This window comes from Sapajus apella, unplaced genomic scaffold, assembly GCF_009761245.1.
Source record: "Sapajus apella isolate SASKATOON/1434 unplaced genomic scaffold, GSC_monkey_1.0 scaffold218, whole genome shotgun sequence".
In the NCBI taxonomy this organism is placed as follows: Eukaryota; Metazoa; Chordata; class Mammalia; order Primates; family Cebidae; genus Sapajus; species Sapajus apella.
This window is the reverse complement of record NW_022437158.1, coordinates 677,285-686,589: the sequence shown is the minus strand read 5'-3', so window position 1 is coordinate 686,589 and position 9,305 is coordinate 677,285. Positions and strand designations below refer to the sequence as shown.

The 9,305-nt window shown below is 59.8% G+C and overlaps 1 protein-coding gene across 1 annotated transcript in view; it reads left to right on the top strand.

Annotated features, from left to right (window-relative positions):
* FBRSL1 (fibrosin like 1) overlaps window positions 1–9,305 on the top strand; it is an 86,024-nt gene that overhangs the window by 74,053 nt on the left and 2,666 nt on the right. Inside the window, exons 13-19 of the mRNA XM_032270896.1 lie at window positions 1,040–1,108; window positions 1,269–1,298; window positions 1,403–1,474; window positions 3,293–3,425; window positions 8,069–8,146; window positions 8,354–8,437; window positions 8,663–8,867. Coding sequence (XP_032126787.1) covers window positions 1,040–1,108; window positions 1,269–1,298; window positions 1,403–1,474; window positions 3,293–3,425; window positions 8,069–8,146; window positions 8,354–8,437; window positions 8,663–8,867 — 671 coding nt within the window. The remainder of the gene's footprint in view (window positions 1–1,039; window positions 1,109–1,268; window positions 1,299–1,402; window positions 1,475–3,292; window positions 3,426–8,068; window positions 8,147–8,353; window positions 8,438–8,662; window positions 8,868–9,305) is intronic.

The following is a 9,305-nucleotide window of genomic DNA, read 5'->3' as shown; positions in this document are numbered from 1 at the left end:
CGGGCCTTACAGGGCCGTCCACACCGCAGGGGACCCGGGCCTTACAGAGTCGTCCACACCGCAGGGGACCCTGATGTTACAGAGCCGTCCATACCGCAGGGGACCCAAGCAGCAGGAGGTCATGTGCCACGTCCACCAGGAGAGCGGGAACCCTGTGGCCCTCATCACTGTCCCTGGCCTTGTGTTGTAACTCCCCGCCCATGGAGGGGTGTACAGCCCTCAGCCGTGAAGCCTCCTCATCTGTGGGGCTTGGTTTCTGAAGACAGGGCCTGGGCCATCCCCAGTGCCTGCCAAGCCCTTGACCTCACGGGACCCTGCAGCCTCCCAGTCACTGCCCATAGCTGCCGTGAAGAGCCCAGCACGCACACCTGGGCTCACCTGGAACGCCCACGTCATGGATGGGCACCAGAGGGGCCGGGCCCCCCAGGCCACCATGGTTGAGCAATTGAGAGGATGAATGGAGAAGGGACATGTGGTTCACCTGCAGGTGTCAAGCAGGGGTCCCCAAACTGGGACTCTCAGGGGCACTACCCTGAGCCCGGGAAGCCAGGACGCTGAGGCCCCGAGTCTGGGAGAGGGGGCATTCCGGCTACACCCCAGCACACCTGCTCCTGGGGAAGGCAGTGCCCGGAGGGAAGGGGTGGATGAGTCAGTCTGAGCAGGAGAGGTGCGAGGCGTGGCAGCCAGCCTTTGCTGTGGGACCTCCCTTTCCCTGGAGTCCCCGGTGGGAAACGTGGCTCATCTCCCATTAGCCCGTCCAGGCTCACAGCAGCTCCTCCTGGGCTGGAGATGGGGTTCACCCCACTCGACCCGTGGCAGCAAGTGGCATCCCAGGGAAGGTTGCCCTTTCTCCCTGGCAGGAGCATCTTCTCACCGTGGTGGAAACTGCCGGGCTGAGGGTGTGGTCGTCCTGGGTGACAGCACGGGGGGCCCCACAGCAAGGCAAAGCGGGGCACAGGCCCAGCCAGAACCAGGAGTCCCTGAGGCATCCTGTCTGGGCAGCCTCACACACACACAAGCTCTTTCTTTCTCCCCTCAGACTTCAAGCCCCATTGAGGTGGCCGGCCGGGCTGGTGCGGTTCACACACTCCTGCAGAAAGCGCCTGGGGTAGGTGTCCGTGGCGCCCGTTCCCCACCCCAGGCGATGTCATGCCCCGGCCCAGCCCTGTGTGGACTGGTGGCCGCGGCAGACGGGCTGTGTCTGCTGCACTCCCAGGATTCGGCCTCCCGAGGGGCCTGCACCTAACACTCCTGTCCTGTCTCCACAGGTGTCCGACCCGTACCGGGCGGTGGTCAGGGTGAGTGCGGTCGGGAAGGCCTATGGCGGGGGAGGACCCTGGTGCTCCGGGGTGGCCGCGGGTGGGGGTGGTGCGTGCCCGCTGAGCACGCCGTCCTGTTGCAGAAGCCAGGGAGGTGGTGCGCCGTGCACGTGCAGATCGCCTGGCAGATCCACCGCCACCAGCAGAAGATGAAGGTGAGGCCCGAGGGCACCTCCCGGGCTGGTGCAGCGTGTGTGTGGACGTGTGTGGAGCCCTCGCCAGCCTGGGTGGTGCCTAGGCCGGGTATGAGGCTGTGTGTTCACACGGTGTGTGGCTGTGACCCTCGAGTGAGGTGCTTTACATGAGTCAGTGAGGCCTCGGGGCGGTGTGGGTGCCCAGGTGCCGCAGGTCCATCCCTTAGTGAGGGGTACTGGCTGGGCTGCGGGGAGCAGAGCGGGGGCATGGGGATGGCGCACCAGCTCCGCACGTCACTGGGGTGCACCGGGGTCCTCTGCCCTGCCCCCTCCTCTACTCGCTACGTGATTGAGTACCTGCTGTGTTCCTGGGTCTTCAGCAGTGACCCTGGCAGACCCTGGGCACTCACAACTGCTGTGCTCCTGGGAAGGCTGAGGAAGGAGGTGGCCCCATGGGCAGCTTGGTGAAGGCCCCACCAGGCTGGGAGCTTCGGGGCGGGAGAGGGTCTTGGGGGGCCAGGACAGCGGGACAGTGGCCTCAGCCACATGCACTGTTCTGATGACTCACGTCACCTCCGCATGTTAAGAACCGTTACATCCTCAATGCCTTTTGGGAGAGACCTCAGCAGGAGATGTCAGAGCGGAATCTTCTATCTTTATAACTGCATGTCTGGGGGTCCCTCTGGAGGACCAAGCAGAGGACTCTGAGGTGCTCCCGGGGGGGCTGCCTGTAGCACTGCTGGGAGACCTCATCACACCTGCTGTGTCCTCAGGAACTTGGGGCGTAGTTGTTCCTCAGCGGAGGTCAGATCCCATGAGAGGTCCAGGGAGAGGACACAGACGGTCGGCCCCACCCCCCCATCCTGCCCCCAGAGCACCCCAACATCATCACGGCCAGCAAAAGCACCGCAGTGCCAGAGGAAGCTATAGGGACCAGGAGGGGCTGGGCCAGGCTGGCCTGAGTGCAGGTCAGAGGCAGGACAGGTGCAGGCAGCAGAGTCACCAGGACACGCCCCTCCTGGCTCTGGGCCCCTCTGCTCCCAGAGGAGGGCACAGGTGGCCCCAGTCTGCCCCCAAGCCTGGCCCTGCCTCCCACAGCTGCCCTGGCCAGTGCAGTGGCCACAGCCTGGTAGTCACAGGGCCCCTGAGGTGTGGCCAGTGCAAGTGAGGGGCACACAGTTTTGTGTAATTTTAACAAATTTAGCTTTGAAAACTGAAACCAAATTCCGTCACCGAGAAACCCTGAAGCACATTTGGAACAACCTGGGCATCGAGTTTGCTTCTCAGCTTTTCTTTCTTTCGATGATTCCGTCGCCCAGCCTGGAGCACAATGGCGTCACCTCGGCTCCCTGCAACCTCCACCTCCCAGGTTCAAGCAATTCTTCTGCCTTAGCCCCCCGAGTAGCTGGGATTACAGGCGCACACCACCACGCTGGGCTAATTTTTGCCTTTTTAGTAGACAGAGTTTCTCCATCTTGGCCAGGCTGTTCTCAAACTCCTGATCTCGTGATGTACCTGCCTCAGCCTCCCAAAGTGCTGGGATTACAGGCGTGAGCCACCACTCCCAGCTGGAAAAAGGAAGTTATTTTCCATGACGATGCAGCATCCCAGTTGAGATTTGTTCAGAGACTCAATGCGAGGGCGTGAGATTAACCCTTTTTGCTGATCATGTGTAACATTTCGGTCAGCCTGAGTTAGGAAACACACCCTTGAAATTGATCCCACCTGGTTCCCCTCTGGACTGTGGCTCACACCCAGTCCCTGCAGCACCCCCAGGCCTGGGCCCTGTGGTCAGGGCTGGTCCCAGGCAGGCGGTCCTGACACGCTGTCTCCTCCCAGCAGATGCAGCTGGACCCCCACAAGTTGGAGGTGGGTGCGAAGCTGGACCTGTTCGGCAGACCCTCCGCCCCGGGCGTGTTTGCTGGGTTCCACTACCCGCAGGACCTGGCTCGGCCCCTCTTCCCCAGCACAGGTGAGACTGGAGTGGAAGCCATGTAGGGGAGGGGGGCAGAAACCTCCCTTTGCCACCCACCAAGCTCGCCTTCCCGTGCCGGAGTGACGGCGCTCTCTGGACCTCGGCACCAGCCTTTAATGCTCACTACTGATGCCAGGTCAGAGCCTGACAACTAGCCCACCTCCTCCCCACCAGCCTCCCCCGAGCAGACGGGGGCCTGGGGCTGGTGTTCCTCCCCACCACGTCCTGCCCACTGTGTCCCGGCGGGCCTTCAGCCCACTCCACATGGCTCTGAGGTGGCTGGTCCTGGGTGCCCCTCCTCTCTGCAGCTCCCTGTTCTGACCACCCGGCTGCACCAGAGGCAAAGGAGTAGGCGGCAGGGACCCAGGCCCGCGCCAGGCTGCCCCCTTCCGTCTCCCAGCCTAGCTTTCCCAGGAGGAGTCTGGCCTCTCGCTGAACAGCAGGAAGCTGCTCCCATGGCCGGGCCTGCCCGCCAGCGCGCCTTTCTCACGTGCATAGCTGCTCCGGGGGTCCCAGGACTGGTCCAGCTGCGATGATTTCCTGAGAAGAGCCCCAGGACTTGGCATGTGCTGTCCTCTGTGGCACGGCTGGGGTGGGGTCTGTGGGGAGCAGTGAGGGCTTCCCTGCTCTTCGGAGTCCCCCAGCCCCCCAGCAGCGCACGTGACCACACGTGTCGTCTGACAGCCGCATACATAACACGTGTGTGTGCACACATGAAGCATCCACATAGATGCAGTTACATATACACCTGCGTGTGCACACATGAAGTATCCCCATCCACATACAGACATGGTTACATACACACGTGTGCGCACACAAAGCATCCCCCTCCACATGCAGACATGGCTACATACGCACACGTGTGCGCACACGAAGCATCCACATGCAGACATGGCTACATACGTGTGCACATGTGAAGCATCCACATGCAGACATGGCTACATACACACGTGTGCACATGAAGCATCCACATGCAGACATGGCTACATACTTGTGCACATGTGAAGCATCCACATGCAGATATAGCTACATACGCACATGTGTGCGCACATGAAGCATCCACATGCAGACATGGCTACATACGCACACGTGTGCGCACACAAAGCATCCACATGCAGACATGGCTACATACACACGTGTACACGTGAAGCATCCACATGCAGACATGGCTACATACACACATGTGCGTGCACGAAGCGTCCCCACCCACATGCAGACATGGCTATATACCCACGTGTGCACACACGTGAGGCATCCCCATCCACATGCAGACACGGTTACATACACATGTGCACGTGAGGCATCCCCATCCATGTGCAGACATGGTTACATACGTGTGCACACAGGAAGCATCCACATGCAGACATGGCTACATACACGCACACACGTGAGGCATCCCCATCCACGTGCAGACACGGTTACATACACATGTGCACACATGCATCCACATTGCAGGCATGGTTACATATATGTGCATGGGTGTGCACATGTGAAGCATGCCCATCCACATACAGTTGACCCTTGAACCACACAGGCTAGGGCATGCCTCACCACGCAGTTGAAAATCTAGGTATGACTTTAATCCCCCAAAACCTTAATTCAGGCTGCTGTTGACAGGAAGCCTCACTAATGGCATAAACGGTTGGTGAGCACCGATCGTGTGTTCCACGTACAGTGGGCTGTGTTCTTACAACAAAGTAAACTAGAGAGAAGAGAACCTCACGAAACAGCGTGAGCAGGCATGGTGGTGCCCACCCAAGGTCCCGGCTACGCGGGAGGTGAGGCGGGAGGGTCACTGGAGCCCAGGAGGCCAAGGTTGCTGCGGGCCATGATGGCACCATGGCACTCCAGCCTGGGCAACAGAGCAAGACCCTGTCTCAGAAAACAAAGTCACAGGGAAGAGAAAATAGATCTGCCACTCACTGCGTGGAAGAGGATAAAGACCTTTATTCTCATCCTCAGCTGAGTGGGCTGACGGGGAGGAAGGGCTGGTCTTGCTGTCTCGGGCAGCAGGGATGGGGGAAAATCCGTGTCCAAGTGGGACCCGCACAGTTCAAACCCGTGTTGTTCAAGGGTCAGCTGCATGCACACGCACACACACACGGGTGCACGTGGGCTCTGCGCTGCCTGTCCCAGAGCCTTCCCCAGCACCCTCGTGTACACAGTCGTGTAGACAGCAGTGGCATCCCACTAGTCTGGGTTTCTCAGAAAGCGGAGGTCCAGGCTGCAGCTCCTGGCTGTCCGAAGTCTGGCTCCAGCCTTCAGGACGCCTGCTCAGTGTGGGGCCCAGTTTTGGGCCCTCAGCACTGCCCACCCCACCGACTCTGCTCCTTCCCTGCCTCCCTTCCCTCCTCTGGACCCCTGGTGGCTGTCCCTCAGTGTCCTGCCATTTGTCCTGCGAGGTGGGGCCTCCTCCATCCTCCACACCAGTGCTATGTCTGTCTCCACGTGCATGGCAGGTCTTGATGTCTGGCTGGCGGGGGCAGGATAATTCCTTGTTGCTCTTTTTTCCCTTCTGTATAAACTTTAAATCTGCCTGTTAGGTTCCAGCTTTTGCTGGAATTGGGTTATACGTATGTACATGAACCTGAGAGGAATTTGTATCTCTCTGGTGTCATTTTCCTATTCCTGAACGTGCCCTATCTCATTTATTTAGATCTTAGAGTTATTCACGGATGCTTTATATTTTACAATACCGTGATTGGAATTAAGTTACATTGCCCAAGCTGTTGCTAGAAAACAGAAGGGCATGTCTGCTTTGCAGATTTGTGTGCCATCTCTTGGTTTTGTAACTGGCAGTCTTGCTAAATTCTTACCAATGCAAAGAAACGTGTCAGTTCCTTCACACTTTCTGTGTAGAAAGCCACGTGTAGGACTGGATTGTTTGCTCCCCCGCGCTTTGTTCAGGTGAGCCCCCTTTCCTAAACTGCGTGTGCCTGGTTTTGCCACGGGGGCCGTGTTAGCCTTCTTCAGCGAGTTAGGGAGCTTCCCCTTCTGTTCTCTGGAGGAGCTCTTGTGAGGTCCTGTCCTCACTGCTTTGAAGGCTTGGCAGGCTCACATTTCAAGTCCAAAGTACTGATTTTTTTCCCCTTGGGCATGGTACTCCTCAAGCGTTCTGTTTCTTGAGTCCGTTTTAGTAACCCGAGTGTTTCTAGCAAGTTGATTTTGGGCCGGCTCCGTGGCTGTCGCTGTCCACCTGCCACGCCCGAACCCTGCAGGCCCTAGTCATTCTTAACCCTGCTTGGCTGGCCATCTCTCTCTTTCCCTTCATTAATCTCACCAGCAGTTCGTCTGTTTCACCCTTATTTTATTTACTTTTGAGATAGAGCCTCACTCTGTCACCCAGGCTGGGGTGCAGCGGCATGCTCTCAGCTCACTGCAACCTCTGCCTCCCGGGTTCCAGCCATTCTGCCTCAGCCTCCCAAGTAGCTGAGATTAACAGGCATGTGCCACCGTGCCTGGCTAATTTTTGTATTTTTAGCAGAGACGGGGTTTCACTATGTTGGCCAGGCTGGTCTCAAACTCCTGACCTCAAGTGATCCGCCTCAGCCTCCCAAAGTGCAGGATTCCAGGCGGGAGCCACTGCACCCGGCCAGTTTCACCCGTGCTTTAAAGGAGCCGCTCTGGCCTTGTTGCCCTCTCTGTGTGTTTTCTGGGTCTTGCTGTTTCCCGGCCTTTTCTAGCTTGATCTGGAGGTTGAGAGTGTAATTCTTGAGCTTCGCACAGCGCAGGCATCTGAGGTGATTTACTTCCTCCTCTGCCGGCTGCGCTCTCCACAGCTGCGTTCATAGCCTGGGGCGGGCTGTCGTCTTTGCTAGTTTAGAAGAGTACCATTAACTTTCGACCAGAGCTCAGTGGCGACCAGAATCTATGGCCATACCTGCAGTAGCCCACGTGGGAGGTGTGAGCACCCCGCTGTGGGGTCCCCAGGATCAGGGCTGGGAGGGAGCTGCGGTAACCTAGAGATGACGCCCTCGTGGTCTTTACCAGAAACCTGCTGTCTGCAGTGAGGGAGGCCCGCCCCCAGGCGCAGGGCAGCCCCCGACCCAACAGCACTGAGTCTCCTCCTAGGGCCAGGGCCCCACGTGGTTGCTCTCCACTGGGTTCCAGGGGTCTCAGAGGGTTGTTGGGGGGCCAGGGCTAATGTTGTCATGGCGCTGTGGCCTGGGCCTGTGCCCAGGAATGCCATGAGGGGCTGCCGTGTGCAGCACTCAAGACGGAATCATGTCCATCGGGCCTGAGGCCCAGCACCACAGTAAGTGAGGCCCTTTATCAGCTCCCAGGTGAAAACTCTGGGAGAAGAGCTTCAGGAGTGGTCCGATCCAGGTGCAACTTATTTGTGGACTTTGTCTCTGCCCAGGCTGGGGCTCCTTTGCTCCAAGGGCTGCACTCAGCACCTCCCTCCTTTCCCCCCTTGAGGTCCCAGGATGGCTCCGCTGTAGCCCCAAGTCACACCTCTGGATCGTGGGGTAGATTCCACCTCTTAACTCTGACTGGACACATTTCACCCCTCAGGGCATGCGAGACAACATGGGGTGGAGGTTCACAGAGGAAATTGGGGTTCCCCTGTGAGCAGAGCTGTAGATGGGAGGCCCTGGTGCTCTCTCCTGGCCTCTGTCAAACCTGGCTGAAACCCCTAGGTGCCGCCCATCCTGTCTCCAACCCATTTGGACCCTCAGCCCATCCCAGCAGCTTCCTGCCCACTGGCCCCCTGACAGGTGGGTGCCTCGTGCCAGCGCAGCCTGACTGGTTCCTCAGTGACCTCGGGGTGGGGGAAGTAGGTGGGAGGAAAGGTGGCCCCGGGGAGCCCCTTGGGTCATGTGGGCAGCACCCACCAGCCCCAAAGCCTCTGCAGCAGCCCCACCCAGCCAGGTGGAAGCCACAGCGCAGGCCTCACAGACCTGAGTCCGCGGTTGCCCCCACAGACCCCTTCAGCAGACCAAGTACCTTCGGGGGCCTCGGGAGCCTGAGCAGCCACGCCTTTGGGGGCCTGGGCAGCCACGCACTGGGTAAGTGACCGGGCCTGTGCCCCCCTCCCCCTCCCCCTCTGCCCACACCCCTCCCCCACACCTGTGTTCTCTGCAGGAACTCTGGTGCCTGGCTGACCTCCCTCCTCTCTGGGCTGGGCCTCCTTGGGGTACCCCCTTCTCAGTGTCAGCCCACCTGAAACCCCTGCTGGATTCTTCTGGGGAGGGGACAGACCTGACCTCATGCTCCTTGGCCTCCGTTCCCAGCTCCCGGTGGCAGCATCTTTGCCCCTAAGGAGGGCTCCTCTGTGCATGGCCTGCCCAGCCCCCATGACGCCTGGAACCGGCTGCACCGGGCCCCGCCTTCCTTCCCTGCACCACCCCCATGGCCCAAGTCTGTGGATGCTGAGCGAGTGTCAGCCCTGACCAACCATGACCGAGAGCTGGACCACGGCAAGGAGGAGCAGGAACGGTGAGTGCCTCCCAGTTACCCTCCCCAGTTCCTTCTCCCCCCCAGCTACCCTCCCCTCCCCAGTCCCCTCTCCCTCTGTTACTCTCCCCTCCCCAGTTCCCTCTTCCCCCATTCCCCCTCCCCTCCCACGTTCCCTCCCCCCAGGTTCCTCTTCTTACCCCTAGTTCCTCCACCCCTCTCCAGTTCCTCCTCCCCTCCCCAGTTCCCTCTCCCATCCCCTCTCCCCCTCCCTATTCTCTCTCCTTCCCCAATTCCCTCTCTCCTTTCCCATCCCCTCTCCCCATCCCCTCCCCATCCCCTCTTCCTCTCTCCCATCCCCTCCCCCTCCCCATCCCCTCTCCCTCCCCATCCCCTCTCCCTCTCCCCCATTCCTTCCCCCCTCCCTCTCCCTCTCCCTCATCCCCTCCCTTCCCCCATCCTCTCTCCCCTCCCCCATAC